Raw genomic sequence first — 16,345 nt, forward strand, 5'->3', positions numbered from 1 at the left:
AAGATCTGCGTTTCGGAATTTTGGATATAAAGTGGGCCCCAAGCGGGCCCCAGTGGGATCAGGTATGTAATAGGATACCCCTGTGACAAAGCACCACCACCACCAACAAAGTTAACCAATGAGTAGTGTTAGTGAATTTTCTTCTTCGTCTCTTAGCGAAGAAGAAGACGTTGCTAGGAAGTTTCTTCGCGAAAGAAAAGAGTGCGAAGACTTGAAAGGCGAGGTGGAATGCAGCAGCAGCAGCAACAGCGTCACGCAGCTGGATGAGAAAAATACGTTTTTCGGGACGCACGAGTTGCCCAGCAAGGTGTTGAGGAAACTGGATTTGTTTGTGTTGCCGTTTCTGTGTCTCACGTACTTGTTCATGTTTTTGGACAAGGCGTTGTTGAACTATGCGGCCTCCATGGGGATCAAGAAGCACTTGAAGGGAGACGAGTTTTCGAACTTGGGTACGATTTTCTCTGCGTCGTACATTTTCGCGGAGCCAATCGCGTCTTTCTTGTTGCAGAGGTATCCGGTTTCTCGAGTGTTTGGCGGATTTATCATTGTATGGGGCATAGTGTTGGCGTGCCATTGCGCATGCAAGTCGTACGCATCGCTCATGATCGTGCGTGTGCTTTTGGGTATGTTTGAGTCGTGCAGTGCGGTTGGATGCATTACGGTGAATGCGATGTACTATACGAAATCGGAACAGGCGCAGCGAATCGGGTACTGGGCCGCACAAGCGGGCACCGGGTATATTATCGGTGGGTTGATGTCGTTTGGGTTCTTGCACTACCACGGCAAAGAGTTCACGTCGTGGCAGATCATGTTCCTAGTGGTCGGACTGGTCACTATTGTGTTTGGCTTGTGTACGCTGTTCTACTTGCCCGATAATGTGACAAAGGCATGGTTCTTCACCGAAGAAGAGAAGGCCCAGGTCATCGAGCACATCAGATCGAACCAAACCGGGTTGGAGACCAAGAAGATCAAAATGCACCAGGTACGTGAACTGCTGCTCCACGATAAGCTCACTTGGCCCATGCTCTTGCTAACGGGCTGCTCGCAAATTTCCACAGGGTCCATCGGTACTTTCTCCGTCACCATCACAGGAACCTTCGGTTTCGACAGCTACCAGACAGCGCTCTTGCAATTGCCCATTGGTGCAGTCACAATCATGATCATCATAATTACAACCCAACTCATCGGTAGATTCTCAAACTTCACCTGGATCACGACCTCCATGTTCATCCCAGCCATAATAGGCTGCATAGTCATGATCGCCCTACCGCTAAGTAACAAGATCGGAAATTTACTCTCGTTGTACTTGCTCTACAGTGGCTCCTGCACAATCACCAACATATATATCTGGAACACATGCAACACCTCGGGATACACTAAGAGACTGGCCAGAAACGCTCTCACCATGATCGTGTACAACATTTCCTGTATCGTGGCCCCACAAATGTTCAGAGAATACTCATACCCAAGATACATCCCGGCCAAAATTTCCCTTCTGGTAACACAGTGTGTATGCGTTCCATTGCAACTATACATCGGGTATATTTCCTACCAAGAAAACAGGAAAAGAGACCTCGAGCAACTGGAATCGCAAACCAAGCCTGCTCAGTACCAATTCCTCGATCAAACTGACATTGAGAATAGAACCTTCAGGTACATCTACTGAAATATTTTACCACTCCACAACAAACAAGATAATAAACGTTAATAATTCATGTAGTTTATATATACGTAGTTGAGCATTTTTTTCTAAAGGAACGGAGATGCATTGAGGTCAAGAGGAGTAGCCTGCTTCAACATACCTTTCTTCTTCTTCTCTGCTGCTTCAAGCCTTTGTTAAAGGAAGTTTGAAGAGAAGGAAAAAGAAAAAAAAAATATAAATAATTGGTACCAAGCTCATCGCATCTACATTAAAAGAAGAGTAAGCACATTTTGAAGGAAGAATTCGGGTCTTGTAGCTTGAAGTACCACCGATCAGGGCTAGAATTTTGCAGAATAGAGTAACAATATGTCTTACGCAGCAGACGATTTAGATGATGGGCTTGATTATGCCGTTGAAGAAGACCACGTTGTAGTAGAAGAAGCAGAAGATGGTGATGTGGTGGAATCTGATGATAATCATCTTGAGAATGAGGAAACGGACAAGAAGAGACCTCTAGAAGAGGATAAGAAGGATGATGATGGTGAGGGGAAAACTTTGAGTAAGAGACAAAAGAAGTTGGCCAAGTCATCCTTGCACCAAAAGAAACTGGAACGTATGGAGTATGAAAGATCGCAGAAGAAGAATCTACCTAAGAGCTCTGTGGACCAAATAGTGGAGTACTTGGCTACTTTGATTCGTGAGAAGAACCCTGACTTGAGTGCTCTTGAGTTGGACGAGCTATATTTCAAGAAACAAGACTTTTTATCGACTGAAAGATACGAAAAGGAACGTAGTTTAAGCAATTTCCAAGACTTCATCAACACGTTCTCGAAGGCACCTAGAGCTATAATCCTTTCGCTATCGAACCTCCGTGTGGCAGATGTGTACAGGAGTGTCAACGGTCACCAGAATGCGGTGAAGCTTTTCTCAAAGAACAAATTCAAGGACGATCTCACTCGTGTAGAGGATTTGCTTGGCTCATCGTCAAAGGATGCCAAGGGTAATAATAATAATAATAACAACAACAACAAAAAGAACAACAAGAACAACAAGAAGGGCAAGGGTGCAGCAGCAGCTGATAAAGGTAAACCGCAAGATATCAAATACTTCATTTCGACCCCAACACGTTTGCTAAAGCTTATCGAAAACACAGAGCTTTTCTTCCAAGGTAAGGAGAAGCTAGATATCTTCATTGATGCCAGCTATCTTGATCCCAAAAACAACACGATATTCACAGCAGACGACTTTGCCGTTCTTTGTAAGGTTCTAAAGGAATTCAGGAAGAAAAAATCGTCCGTGAAGATTCTACTATTTTAAAAAGTCATAATACATACATACGTACATAGATAAAATTGTTCGTAACTTAAGGCGGTAGCGGCAGCGACAAGTACGATAAACATATCATCATCATCCCGAGAATGGTTTTTTCAACGTTAGCCTTCTAACAAGCATGGATGGCTTTTTGGCTAGTTTATTCGCAGATACTGATAAACTTGACTTCTTTCTATCTTTCAATGGTATAACGTTTTCCGCTGGTTTATCATAGTCAGACATCTTTTTAACTGGAGAGCTTGATTTCCTACTGCTCTCTGAGCCACTGAAGATTCCAACGAAGTTCCCACTGCTTGGGTCACTTATAACCGACAAATCGGACTTATCAACGTTGAGAATATCGCTGAGAGGTAGTCTTTTTGGAGTTGCACCACGGAACACTTGAGATACAGGTTTTAGATACACAGACAAAATACTACCAATGTTCAATTCAAGTTCTTCTCTGACGGCGGGATCTAGTTTCGTATTGATTTCAATGATAGGGAGTTCTCCATTGATGATATCCTTGACAACATCGTTGTTGAACATAGTTTCGGATGGGTTACCGGATAAACTTAATAGCCTCCAGTACAAATATGCATTGTCTCTAAGGTCTGGATTATCATTCACTTCTGTAGCCTCCTTGAGCACCTTCAAGCAGAGCTTTTCCGTTTCCTTTGATTGATGAGTACAAAAGAACTTCACCACTGAGTTTAGCAATATTAGCTGAACCTCTAATGTTTCTTCCGCAAAGTTATCTGAGAATATGCGGAAAACGTCTAACGGGCGCTCTAGATATTTGTAGTAATTTGTCACGATCCAAATCATGGCACATTTTGATTCAGAATCCTGTGTCGAATCAACATACTTGACCACAGTTGGTACAATATAGCTGAACTGATTTGGGTACTTCCTGAGTACATTTTTTAGCATGGATATAACTTCTTGAGAAATATAATCCACCCCGAACTCGAGAAGTTCTAATAGCACATCTACACTATACTGGGATGCATGTTCATATTTCACAGCTAAATTCCCTATAGCTCTGATTGACTTCTTGGACATTTGAATATCGATATCAGTGGCTTGGCTCTTTAGCTCATCCAATATATGTGGCGTGTGCTCTTCATCGGCCAAAAGATATAAAATTTCAAGCTTCGTGTCTTTAATATACGTTGGATCAGAGTACTCAACGAAGAAGTAACTTGGTTCAAGCTTTATGAGAGGTTCCTCTCGCGCGAGTAAGAGTAAGATAACATTTCTTAGAACCAAAAACTGCGTCTCTGGAGGTTTGTTTAGCAAAGCCGTTATTGAACTGGATAGCTTCTTCAAGACTTTTTCGTCTATCGAGTCGACGTAATTAGTCACATAAAATATAAACTTCATCGCGTTGAGCACCACCGAAGAGTTTAAGTTCAATAGCTTCGGAACTGACATTTCAATGAGTTGATGAGCTTCGTCGTGACTCTTGGGAACGTAATTAACAGTTAATATGTCGAAAATCTTTGCCGTGTCCCATTCATTAATCTTCCCCAAGAGCTCCATTAGATTGAAGCAGATGTTATGAGTAATGTCAAAAGGTTTCATATCGGGATGGCGCTGATGAATGTCATCAATCACCGTCGCAGCAGCAACTAAAATCGTTGGGTCCTCTTTCCCATAGTCTAGCATGTCTATAATAAAATAATACAACTCCATGGCTCTTTCGTGATCCTTTTGGTCAAGTTTGACCAAAGAAAAGAGAGCCGTCTTCCTCAACGGAACTGAAACATCATTTGTAGCCATTATAAGTTTCTTAATGTTCTGGGAAGCCTCTTGCAAATACGATGGCTCGTTGAAAGTTGTCAACGTTCTTAGTGCAATTATACACAACGCTTCCGAATTTGATCGTAGATCATTGAGTATCAATGGTAGTATCATATCCAGCTGTTCAGGATTAGAAGGCATCAGAGTACACATATATTGATGGCACATGCGCTTGATTTCGAGATCGCTTTCTGAATTCCAAACTCTCATCACATCAACAAATAACTGGCCCATCTCGAAGTAATTGCCCATCACTAGGTTAGCAATCACCTTTTTGAGAAACAATTTCCTTCTCATAGAAACCTTAAGCTTCCCTGAATCAGATGCCAACTCCCCTCTAAGTTCATGCGCCTTATACTTATAGAATACCTTGCTTTCGGACATGACGGATATTGGCCGATTTAAATGCTATTATACCTCCTTTTCCGATTTTCAGTCAATGGTTAATCGCCGTTAAACTCTTTAAGAAAAAACGTTCCCAATCAATGATATAACCCGATTTCAGCAAAGTCAAATCCAATATGGCCCATACCCACTTCACTGCTGTAACTTTGTCTCTTTCTTCAAGACTCTCTTTGTATTGTATAAAATCTGCATTCATTATGTATGTATATACGATTCTCTGGAAGTGATGCTCGAACAAAAAAACATTCAATTACCCGAATATAGTAAGAATAGTTGGGTAGTATTATATACAAGAAAAAGGCAAAGAGAACAATGGACGGAGAAGAGCGGGCCGTGGTAACTTGGGTATTTGGGTACCTCTTACCTGTGCTGGTGTTTATATTTAATGCTTTTATACTATTACAATGATATGAAAAGGTATATATATATATATATATATATATGTATGTTGAATGCTAGCAACTGTGTGCCAGGTATGATGAGTGAGTGCGATTATAAGTGTAAGTATCGGAATGCTAGTAAGATGAAATGGAGATGTGTATTATTCAGTATTGCTAATTTGTAGTAGCATGGTCGAGACCGATAGGTGTTGATCCTGCTCTAGGGACGGATCTACTTGATGTATTCTGTGATTTTCTTGCGATTGAAAGCTTTGGCCTGAGAATGATATTATCCGTCATTCTTCTTTGACCATTGTTCCAACCATCGAAATCAATCAATGCTTGCATGCACCCCCATTCTGTGAGTTTTTTACCTAACCAGTCCAAGTTGACCGGTTTGGTCAAGTAATCGTTACAACCAGCGAGTAACGCTGCTGTTCTATCGCTTTGTTCATACGACGCTGTTAATGCAACAATGATGACTGGAGACCGGAACTTTGACTTATCCAATTTAGTGTCTTCATTTAACTCCACTGTATTTGGTCTATCACTATCAAAGTCTTGGTCTTGGTCTTGGTCGTGATGTGGATCTGTTTCTTGTTTTTCATCGGATGATGATGGTGAAACTTTGGGCCTTTTTGGTTTATGGCCGAAAAGCCCCACCTCGTTGATGCGCTCTAGTTCTCTGATGCGCTTTGTAGCCTCAAGCCCAGAGAGTTTCGGTAGCTGTAAATCCATAAGAATCAAGTGGCTGTCGCCTTCTTTCCACTTTTCAATGGCTTCTACCCCGTCTTTTGCAACCTTGTATGAAATTCCGTTCTTCTTCAAGAATAAAGCCAAGATAGCCTGATTAATCGCATTATCTTCCACAATTAGAACGTTTATACGAGGGAACACCTTGTATCTGGGAAGTTCATCTTGTTTATCTAGCGAGGGAGTAGTCATCCTAGACATGGGCTTGGGTAACTCTTGATAAGAGAGTGTTTTGGACAGAGACAGTCCAACTTCTTCTTCCGTGAGTGGTGTTTCCGAGGAAAATGCGTAGTGATTAGTTGCCATTCTACCGCCAATTCCGTGGGACTCCACATGGGGGCTTAAGCTTTGCTCGTGTTCATGTTCTTGTTGTTGCACCTCTTCTTCCCCATCTTGCTGTCCGATTTTGAGTTCGCCCATCTCCATCATTACATCGCTTTCTATATCTTCTGGGTTCACCCCCTTTGGTAAAAGTAGAATGCCTGTGTTTTGTCTGGCAAGTGACAAGCCATCAAACAACGGCAACTGGTCCTGGTCCTGGTCCTGGTCCTGATCTTGTACCAACACCGCAGGAGCGGGAATAGGCACAGGAGCGAGGGTAGTATCTAGCTGCATTTCGTTTTCGAGTCGAGCTAGCGGCGGTTGTGGTTTCAAATTCTTATCGTGCTGCTCCATAGCGTCATTTGTAAGAACGTGTACTGGGTCCAAAAGTGTAGCTGGCGATAGTACTTGACGATGATCAATAGGCGTGCTGGGCGGCGCTTGAGCCATTTGTGCGTTTGTAAGAGAAGAAGACGATATTTTTAGCTGCTGTAGCTGCTGATGCTGCTGGTCCATAGCAATACCCACCGAAGGCGTTGTATATGAACTCTCTTTTGGATAAAATACCACCAAAGCATCTTCACTTCTCTGAATGCTTCCAAACATCTCTCGATAAACCGTCATGATAGGCATATCCGGCTCGATAATAACCTTGTATATATATTCGTTATTGCGTTCAGCACTGGGCGACAAGCGGCCATTCGCTGCGCCATTCGCTGCGCCTGGACCTATCGAATGTGCACGATCATCCGCTGCAGCCTCTTGTCGAGACGAATCCAACATCGAACCTTGCGCCGAGCCAGCCCGGCCAATAAACCTGCTAAAAGAAGAATGTAGCTGCGACCACCGTCCAGAACGTATTTGGTTCCTTTTGATAAGATTCTGGTATTCCCTATACGTCATAATAAGTGCTCGTCCCTTCACTTGTTGCTCCAAAGCACCAGACGACGGCTCATTAACGATGTTCAACGCTTCTGCACTGTAATAGTAAAACCCAAGACAAACACTCGTATTATCCCTATTCTGGCCCCAATGCGTCCTACTCAACTTACCCAAGATACGCCCCTTAACATCATCCACCAAATCCCGTACATCAATATCCACATACGTCGGCTGGTTGAACAATTGACGCTCTTCAAACTCCCCTCCCTCATTCTCATCTTCACCGCTATTACCGCTACCATTACCATCCAACCGCACCCAAAGACGGCGCGTATTCCCCTGATTCACACTTCGATGCATATTAAGCGGTGAAGAGGGCCTCATTCGTGCAAGTGTCTCATGCATCTGCCTTCCTTTAAGGGCTATTCTTATATTATATTTCAATCAATCAAAACTAATGCGCCTTAAAATACCTGCAAATACCCGATTATCGAGCAAAAAAACACCCAACTCTTGCTATATCCTTACAATCTAAAAAATTCCAATAGATTACCTCACTGCTTCACGAGTCTAACCTACTCTAACTGCCTTGATTCTCTCCCCTTTCTCTCCTTTCAAACACTTTACCTCTTCTTTACTAGCAGCAAATCAAAGTTTTAAGCCATTTCCATCTTTAATATCAACTTTTGTCCGGAATTGGCTTTTTTTCTTCCCAGCTTAAACAGTGCCACAACCATGGTAGTAGTAACTAGACACATAGTAAATCTGGGATAAAACAGAGAAATACGTCACCGGACAAGAAACCAATCACGTGACTCCATGGCTTTAAGAATAAAGGTTAAGGTTTTACAGCTTGGATCTCATCTCAGAACAGAACAGAGCAGAGAAAGACAGAAGAAAGACAGAGCAAAGACGGGAGAAGTGTCTCAAGGGGTGTTTGGGGAACGGTCAATGCCCTGTATTTTTACGCTAGGTTTATTTCTTTGAGAATTGGGTCGTTTCTGGGAAGGCTTTTTTATCAAAGTGCTGAATAATAGTAATAGTGATAGAAACTGAGACTGAGCATTATTGGTGCACCACATGTCTGAATCACCGAGTATTACGCCCAGGATGTCTCAGGGCGCGTATGGAACTCCAGAAGATACGAGTAATGGCGGTCATAGCGCGGTCGTGTCGGTGTCTGACCTAGACGTAAGGCGATGCCTTATGCAATTTATTCTGCAATGCAATGGGGTAGTTTCCGAGAGCTGGCTGCTGTCGTGCTTTCTGGCACTGGAATACGATGCGAAAAGGCTTTCTAGAGGTGATGTGGAGTCGCTAGAGCCGTGGAGACAGAAATTGGGCGAACACATTCGTGCGTTGAACGTGCAGTTGCGGCTGATGAATTACAAGATAGCGATAATCAACCATCCGATGGGGAGGCGGTATGTGGGGCGGAACTTCCAGAATCCCGTACAAGACCTGGTGGATACCAATTGGACGGAAAGCGGGAAGTTATATGTGTATGTGAATCTGAAGTATGACGGGCAACTGACGCTTGCTACGTTGTTTTCTGCCAAGGAGATCGCGTTTGTGAAATGGGCCATCGAGATGATGTTTACCAGCGGGAGTTACGCGCAGCCGTTCGAGAGGGGAGACTATGGCGATGGCAATGGCAACGGCAACGGCGACGAGGATGCAGTGGTGAATGAGGTGGACCAGGTGTTGCGGGAGAAATACGGCGATATGGAGTATAAAGGACTCGCTACGTTCGTGTCTTACAGGATCGGGTCCGGAGCCCTGATGCACACAGAACAGATTCCGCCATCGCGAATCGAACAGATACTAGCAGAGCTTTACGAGAAGAAATGGGTGAACCGGTACCCAGACGGGAAAATTGGGCTTGCGGTCAGGTTCATGGTCGAGATGAAGGATTACCTGGTCGAGAACTTCGACATCCCGCTCTGCATTACGTGCAAGGAAGTGGTGCTACAAGGAGTCATATGTCTAAACTGCAGGGAGGAATTTAACCACGGCTGGCATGTGGGGTGTCTGGCCCACCACGTCCAACACGTCAACGAAAAATGCCCCTCCTGCAACACAAGCTTGCAAGAGTCATGCGCATACGTCCTCGGATAGACAGAGCTGGTATTTTATTTCTGTTATTAATCAATATATATATATATATATATAATTATATTTACAAGTAAGGAAGAGGAATCTTCTGCGGCCATCACTTTCTCACAACCTTCTTTTCCAAGAAGTCCTTCGCCTCGTTGATCTTCGTGGCAAGGTATGGAGACCCACCTTTGTCCGGATGGTTTGCCAACATGATTCTTCTGTGCACTTCCTTTAGCTTCTTCTTCGTCAACGTGCTCTCGTTCAGATTCAAAATCGCAAGAGCCTCCTTCGCATTCATCTTGGGGTCAAACCCACCCTTCAAGAACTGCGAGCTCTGCGCACCACCTCCCATTCTCTTGGAAATAGACTTGTACGCTCCAGCAGCAAAGTATAGAGCGAAAAACCCACCTACACCGCTAATCACCGGGTGTTCCCCCATATAGTTGACAGCCTGGTCAAAATACAAGTCCATACCAGACTTCTGGCTGCTCACAGGCCCACCAACGGGCCCGCCTGGCGTGCTTTGCACGCCAGAGGCTCCAATCGCTACTTGTTCAGCAACTCTTTTCGAGTTGTCTTCGCCGGGAATGGGCAGTTGTGGAATCTCTAAATTTTGTTGGGCCATTTTTGCCGAATGTGTGCTCTCGAAATTACTCGTCTCACAGACTCACAGTCGCTCTCTAAGGCTCCATTAATCCAAAATACCTGTGCAAAACCTGTACTAATACTTATTCTTTGTATTAATCTTTGCAGAGATCAATGAAATTTCGGATTTTCCATGCTGTGGGAAAGGAAAGGAAATAAAAAAAAAAAAAAAAAAATATTAGAAGAAGAAGATATCACGAAGTCATGTGACATTCACATGACTTTCAAATCATCCCAAACGTCACCCTGCACGAAACAATTTATTTACTTTTCCGTCGTTTCTTTTCCCGCAAAATCGGCTAGCTCATCGCATCGCAGATTTTTTTTCACTTAGTACAGAACAGAGAGAGGTTGGTGAATGAATGAATAATGAATAGATGAGCTGAGATGGGATGGGATAGGACAGACGGTTTCAGGAGTTTGTGAGTCGGGGTCGATAGTAGCCCAACACAATATACAGAGATTAGAATTAAAAGATGAGAATTTACGCATGCCATTTCTGTTCATCGCCAGTTTATCCTGGACATGGGATGATGTTTGTGAGAAACGATGCTAAGGAGTTTCGTTTCTGCCGTTCCAAGTGTCACAAGGCGTTCAAGCAACGTAGAAACCCACGTAAGTTGAGGTGGACCAAGGCATTCAGAAAGGCAGCTGGTAAGGAGCTTGCGGTTGACTCTACGCTCACGTTTGCACAAAGAAGGAATGTTCCAGTGAGATACAACAGAGAGCTTGTGGCCACTACTTTGAAGGCTATGAGTCGGATTGAGGAGATCAGACAGAGACGTGAGAGGGCCTTCTACAAGAATAGAATGAAGGGCAACAAGGAGAGGGACTTCTTGAGAGACAAGAAGTTGGTTGAGTCTAACCCAGAGTTGTTGAGATTGAGAGAGGTTGAGATGGCAAGAAGGGCAGCCAAGGAAGAGGAGAGACAGCAAATGGAGGATGGTGAGTCTGAGATGGAGGACGACGACGAGATGGACATTGAGTCTGAGTCTGAGGCCGAGTCTGAGGCTGAAGAACAGCTCGAGAAGCAAAAGATTCTATTGAAGAACAAGAAGAAGAACGCAAAGAAGATTGCGTTCTGAAGTGCATATCAAACCAAACCAAACCATATTTCTCTCTCTCTTTTTTTTTTTTATATACCTCATTCATTTGGGAAGATCAGCTAAGCTGCTCTTGTGTACATTATTATTATTATTAATTATTTCCTAACTATCTACCGGTCTGGCCTACTATATATATATAAATATATATCACAACATAAACTGAATAGAAGAATATATGTAAGACGACGACGACGACAGATCCGCCCTCTCCCCGAATTTTTTGCCCAGGGCTAGTGGAGGAACGAGTGTATCGCGCTGTCGTCGTGCGATTTCATCACAAACTGTCGCAGTGCGTCCAGATCGGCAATGCTTACCTGTTTTAGGTGCATTATCTCGATCACGTCGTCGTACTTTCTGTAGCAGCATCGCAGGTCGAGGATATCTCCGCGATGAGGACGCCTGCTGCGGTTCCGAATAAACATCTCGTCGTATATTGTTTCGTCAATCAAGAAACTGAACTCCTGGGCCTGGGCCTGGCCCTGACTTCCCCCGAAACCTGGAACGTTGGTTACCTTCAAGTATATACTATCGGTACTAGAAACGTCAGTTCCAGATATGCTCTGAAACTGTGCGAAGATCCGGAGCCGGAGAAACGTTTCACCCGCATGCTCATTGATTTTTATAGGTATGGTACTTAGGTCTGTAACTATTTGGCTCATGAGATGGGAGGTGTTACTGGTTATACCTATATACACTGCTCCATTCGTAAACTACATTTGAGCTTTAAGGTTGACATTCAGCTGGTAATCAATAAATCAGTGCACTAACAATACCCAATACAATACAAAAAAAAAAAATAATACTATTTGATATTCAAAATATCAAAAAATAACGACAACAGCAGGACTCGAACCTGCGCGGGCAGAGCCCAAAAGATTTCTAATCTTTCGCCTTAACCGCTCGGCCATGTTGCCTAGTTATATGGGAGTAGCCACTGTACCCATAGTACTCTCCAGCAGAATATGTCATGTGACCAACCTCTCAAACATAAAAAAAAATTTCCCGGCAATATTTAAGGAAGTTGCATTACTACTGCACTTGCTTTTTCTGAGCGCTTCTTATATATATATATATAAACATCAACAAGTAAAAAGAGAGTAATAGGCCACCCAATACGGCCACTTTCACCATTAATACCCCGAGTTTTTGCTGAAATAGCTGTTTGTGCTAGTACTTGTGCGAAAATAACAGAGGAAAGTTGCTCCTATGACGGAAAATCGGAGTTCTCAACAACAACAACAAGTTCTATTCATGGATGGAGATGAGGTTGATCCTCTCACGGGTTCTAACCATTCAATGACGAATCATACAGCAACATACTATCAAGTAGCGACTCCGAAATCGCCACATGAACTATCGTCGCTAGCTGAAAACGAGGATGACCCAGCCCAGGATGCAGAACGGTTAAAGTTCGTCAAGGCAAAGAAGGATATTTTGGACCAGCTTAACTTGCAGATAATGCTAACGCATAAGGAGATGGAGCATCTTATCGAGGAGAACGAACAAGTGTCGGGTCAGTTGGAGGTTTTGAAGATTTTACACGGGGATTCGAAGCTTTCTGAGAAGGTTGAGGCGTTCCAGGAAAAACGTGCGAAAGAAGTGGAGGAGAGTATCAGGTCTGGGTTATCGAGACAGGGGTCTCGTCAGAGCCAGGATGCGACAGGAAGTGGGTACTACTATCATACACGTAGCAAAAGCGGGTCTAATGTCAGTGGACTACGGCTAGCGAATGATAATGTTATTGACATACGGATGCGTGGGGCTAAGACGCTACCGCAGCAGCAGTCTGATACTTCCGTTTCCACAGGACACTCGACACCTGGAGTGACGCCACCTGGTAGCGCTGGCAGTGTACAGCCTGGTGTCATCTCGAAGATACCCTACCACAACCACCAGAGAAACTTTAGCAGTACATGTGCGACAAGTAACAGTGGGGTTGTGGGCACTACGGAGGGAGGACAGCCGATATTCAGGAGACCCGATGGCGTTCTTATAATTATTACATGCTCTGTGTGTAAGAGAGAAGGGTTCACGTCGGCGCAAGGTATCGTGAACCACATGAGACTAAAGCATTTCCTTCACTACCAGTCGCAGCCGTTGGCTGTCCTAAGCAACCAGGTGCTGCTTCCAGATGACAAACAGGACCCTGAGATTCTAGCAAAGTTCAAGGAAAAAAACAAGTCCCCAACAGATAGCTACCTTTCATCTACGGTCCCTCTGCCGAACAACGAGAAGCGTCAGCACGGCAAAGAAACTGTGTCTTCAGTGTCGACAGGTTTTGAGTCAGCTAATGGCTCCTCACAGGCATCTACTGCGTCGTCATCATCATCGTCAGATACACTACAACAGTCCACTGCACACCTCCAGAAATTGTACCCAAAAGATGATTTCAAAGAGATAATCAACTACGTCAAAGAGGCTAAAACCGACCTGGAAACGATTATGAAGTGTGAAGACGAAGAAGCAGCAGCAGCCGCAGCAGCCGTAGGAACCGCAGGCGCAGCTTCGGAAGAGGAATCAAAACCAAGAAAAAGGTCACTAGCAAACGAAAGGGCAAGGCCTGCGGAGAAAAAGGCCAGACCAGACGTCATTCACGTCACAGAGAACTATATCCCGGAAGAGGATAAGAGATCAAGACATTACAATTTAAGAGCAAAATCAAAGCTCAGATCCCACAATAGAGACGACTAACTCTAGGAATTCATTGCATATATAGTTAAATAACCTCACACAGTAGAAGTTAACACCACTGGTGCTCACCTACTTTTCTTGTGTGCTCCAACAACAATTCAAAATCAACTTTTTCTCACTTTTTGTTGGGAAATCATCATTCATTCCGGCCAACACAGCACAATTTGAATCATCACCAACTTTGATATTAACAACCTTAAAAATGCTAAGTTTTGAATAAAGAGAGGGTGCAACAAGAATGTGAAAAAGAAAGCAGCAGCAGAAGGTATACAGAGGGTTACTGGACCTGTGACCAACTGGCAAATACTCAATTCGATGATAAATGGTGTTTTAGTTTTTCGGACTAGCAGAAGGTACTTCTCTTCTCGATGGTTCTACGCAATTGATATTCCGAAGACCAAACCTTTCGAGCCGAGTTACGTTCCAGCAACGGCCCCTACGAAGTTCCAGCCATTCTCCAAGGTGGATTCGAAGCGAATCGAGGAGAATTATGTAAGGGGTCGCTTAAGCAAAAGAGTTGATGTCAATGAAGACCATTTGTTCGAGGTTAACTTGCAAGATTTCTCAATGAACCCGATATATTGGGAAGGGCCATCGTACGAGATTCGCAGAGGTATATGGTTTGATGACCAGAATAACCCACTAACGCACGAGCTAACCAACTATGTTGAAGATTTATACCGAAAATGGCTGGCTCGCGGTGGGAGAGGAAGTCCTGGTGATATCGGGCCGGAAAAGAAGAATGCAGACGACGATGATCATGAACAGGAAGTGCTGGATACTTTCCGGCTACCTAAGGGCTCACGCTGGAAGTACATTATGTTTACTGAGGATAACAAGACTGCATTTTTATTGCCAGACGTGTATGGTGGGAATCTCCATTTGAACCTCTTGCGGAGTTCTGTAGCGCAGCTTGTTCAGATAGGCGCATCCAAGATCACCAGAGGATACGAGCAAAAAAGTGTCTCGTTGAAGGGCAAGGCCAAGGAACTCGAAGGCCAGGTATTGGACCATGCGATCGGGTTGAGCAAAATATCTGATATGATATCGTGGGAGTTTAAAGACCTGATGAATGCTTCAAACGCCCAAGGAGTTGTCAATAGCAACGCATCACAAAATGCAAGCGGAATGATGAAGGATGAAATCTCCAAAGACTACCAGAACAATGATGGTGGTGAGAGGAGCCACTACAGACGCATTAAACACCTTGTATTCTGTGTACACGGGATTGGCCAGACTTTAGGGAAAAAGTACGAGTACGTGAACTTTGCCCATACGGTTAACCTATTGCGGAATAACATCAAGTCACTATACCAATCAAACGGCCAATTGCAAGAGCTGAACGCACTAAACGAATTCCCAGACCCTAAGAATAATAGTGCCATTCAAGTGCTCCCAATCACTTGGAGACACGCCATCGGATTCAGCACGGACGACGCTAATGTAAATACGGATAACGAGGACCTACCAACGCTAAATGATGTCACTGTAGATGGAATAAAGCCTCTGAGGAAGCTCTTGGCAGATATAGGATTAGACATCTTGCTTTACGGGGACAACTACTACGTAGACAAGATTTTGAAGTACGTGTGTGCCGAGTTAAATTCTGTGTACGAGAAATACTGCGATCACAACCCGGAGTTCGACGGCAAAGTAAGTTTGCTAGGCCACTCATTAGGCTCACTGATCCTTTTCGATATGCTCTCACAGCAATCCAAATACCGTCTAAACTTCGAAGTGGAGAACTTCTTTACCATTGGGTCGCCAGTAGGAGTGTTCAAACTTATCCAAAGGACCAAAATCGGCGAGTCCGATTCTTTACTGAAACAGCAAACCCCAGCTTGTAAAAATTACTACAACCTATACCATCCATGTGATCCTGTCGCATACAGAGTCGAACCACTAATAGAGAAATCCATGGCAAAATATGAAGCCAAATGGATCTCCCATGCCAATGGGAGCGATTTTATAGCTGATACTGTCAAAAATCTAATACTAGACAAGAATTCGAAGAAAAAAGAGCAAATGTCCTCGAGGGTGCTCAAGAGAATGTTGCAGTTCAACGATAACGGTCGTGTAGACTACTCATTCCAACCCAACCTTCTCGATGTAGACGTCTGGAGTGCCATTAAATCGCATGTCAGCTATTTCGAAGAAATGGACACTGCTGGTTTTTTACTAAAAGAATTATTGAAGAAACACGTCAAGGCAAAAAGCTGCGAAGTTACAGTTTTAAAATCAACAGAGACAACACAGGACACTGGAAAATCATAACCAGATGTACCAGGTTTGTACAAGTGAAT

General features: G+C 43.8%; 10 protein-coding genes and 1 non-coding gene across 11 annotated transcripts; 6 read left to right on the forward strand and 5 right to left on the reverse strand.

Annotated features, from left to right (window-relative positions):
- Window positions 1-118: 118 nt before the first annotated feature.
- Window positions 119-1,666, forward strand: THI73 (Thi73p; the record flags this gene model as incomplete). The annotated part of the gene is made up of 1 exon (XM_022821805.1): window positions 119-1,666. The coding sequence occupies one exon, from the start codon at window positions 119-121 to the stop codon at window positions 1,664-1,666; it is 1,548 nt and encodes a 515-aa protein (XP_022678130.1).
- A 342-nt stretch (window positions 1,667-2,008) lies between these two features.
- CMS1 (Cms1p) lies at window positions 2,009-2,959 on the forward strand (the record flags this gene model as incomplete). The annotated part of the gene is made up of 1 exon (XM_022821808.1): window positions 2,009-2,959. The coding sequence occupies one exon, from the start codon at window positions 2,009-2,011 to the stop codon at window positions 2,957-2,959; it is 951 nt and encodes a 316-aa protein (XP_022678131.1).
- Window positions 2,960-3,049: 90 nt separating this feature from the next.
- APL1 (Apl1p) lies at window positions 3,050-5,143 on the reverse strand (the record flags this gene model as incomplete). The annotated part of the gene is made up of 1 exon (XM_022821809.1): window positions 3,050-5,143. One exon carries the CDS (start codon window positions 5,141-5,143, stop codon window positions 3,050-3,052), a length of 2,094 nt encoding a protein of 697 aa, XP_022678132.1.
- A 575-nt stretch (window positions 5,144-5,718) lies between these two features.
- On the reverse strand, window positions 5,719-7,905 carry SSK1 (mitogen-activated protein kinase kinase kinase SSK1; the record flags this gene model as incomplete). Its single annotated transcript, XM_022821810.1, has 1 exon — window positions 5,719-7,905. One exon carries the CDS (start codon window positions 7,903-7,905, stop codon window positions 5,719-5,721), a length of 2,187 nt encoding a protein of 728 aa, XP_022678133.1.
- Window positions 7,906-8,580: 675 nt separating this feature from the next.
- NSE1 (Smc5-Smc6 complex subunit NSE1) lies at window positions 8,581-9,618 on the forward strand (the record flags this gene model as incomplete). The annotated part of the gene is made up of 1 exon (XM_022821811.1): window positions 8,581-9,618. One exon carries the CDS (start codon window positions 8,581-8,583, stop codon window positions 9,616-9,618), a length of 1,038 nt encoding a protein of 345 aa, XP_022678134.1.
- A 94-nt stretch (window positions 9,619-9,712) lies between these two features.
- On the reverse strand, window positions 9,713-10,225 carry PAM18 (Pam18p; the record flags this gene model as incomplete). Its single annotated transcript, XM_022821812.1, has 1 exon — window positions 9,713-10,225. One exon carries the CDS (start codon window positions 10,223-10,225, stop codon window positions 9,713-9,715), a length of 513 nt encoding a protein of 170 aa, XP_022678135.1.
- A 496-nt stretch (window positions 10,226-10,721) lies between these two features.
- RLP24 (ATPase-activating ribosome biosynthesis protein) lies at window positions 10,722-11,330 on the forward strand (the record flags this gene model as incomplete). The annotated part of the gene is made up of 1 exon (XM_022821813.1): window positions 10,722-11,330. One exon carries the CDS (start codon window positions 10,722-10,724, stop codon window positions 11,328-11,330), a length of 609 nt encoding a protein of 202 aa, XP_022678136.1.
- Window positions 11,331-11,581: 251 nt separating this feature from the next.
- KLMA_80082 (uncharacterized protein) lies at window positions 11,582-12,010 on the reverse strand (the record flags this gene model as incomplete). The annotated part of the gene is made up of 1 exon (XM_022821814.1): window positions 11,582-12,010. The coding sequence occupies one exon, from the start codon at window positions 12,008-12,010 to the stop codon at window positions 11,582-11,584; it is 429 nt and encodes a 142-aa protein (XP_022678137.1).
- Window positions 12,011-12,183: 173 nt separating this feature from the next.
- On the reverse strand, window positions 12,184-12,265 carry KLMA_R809. The gene has a single exon. It is a non-coding gene; the product is annotated as a tRNA-Ser (tRNA).
- Window positions 12,266-12,557: 292 nt separating this feature from the next.
- Window positions 12,558-14,042, forward strand: AHC1 (Ahc1p; the record flags this gene model as incomplete). The annotated part of the gene is made up of 1 exon (XM_022821815.1): window positions 12,558-14,042. One exon carries the CDS (start codon window positions 12,558-12,560, stop codon window positions 14,040-14,042), a length of 1,485 nt encoding a protein of 494 aa, XP_022678138.1.
- Window positions 14,043-14,357: 315 nt separating this feature from the next.
- Window positions 14,358-16,316, forward strand: DDL1 (putative carboxylic ester hydrolase; the record flags this gene model as incomplete). Its single annotated transcript, XM_022821816.1, has 1 exon — window positions 14,358-16,316. The coding sequence occupies one exon, from the start codon at window positions 14,358-14,360 to the stop codon at window positions 16,314-16,316; it is 1,959 nt and encodes a 652-aa protein (XP_022678139.1).
- Window positions 16,317-16,345: the final 29 nt, after the last annotated feature.

Source organism: Kluyveromyces marxianus, chromosome 8, assembly GCF_001417885.1.
Source record: "Kluyveromyces marxianus DMKU3-1042 DNA, complete genome, chromosome 8".
In the NCBI taxonomy this organism is placed as follows: Eukaryota; Fungi; Ascomycota; class Saccharomycetes; order Saccharomycetales; family Saccharomycetaceae; genus Kluyveromyces; species Kluyveromyces marxianus.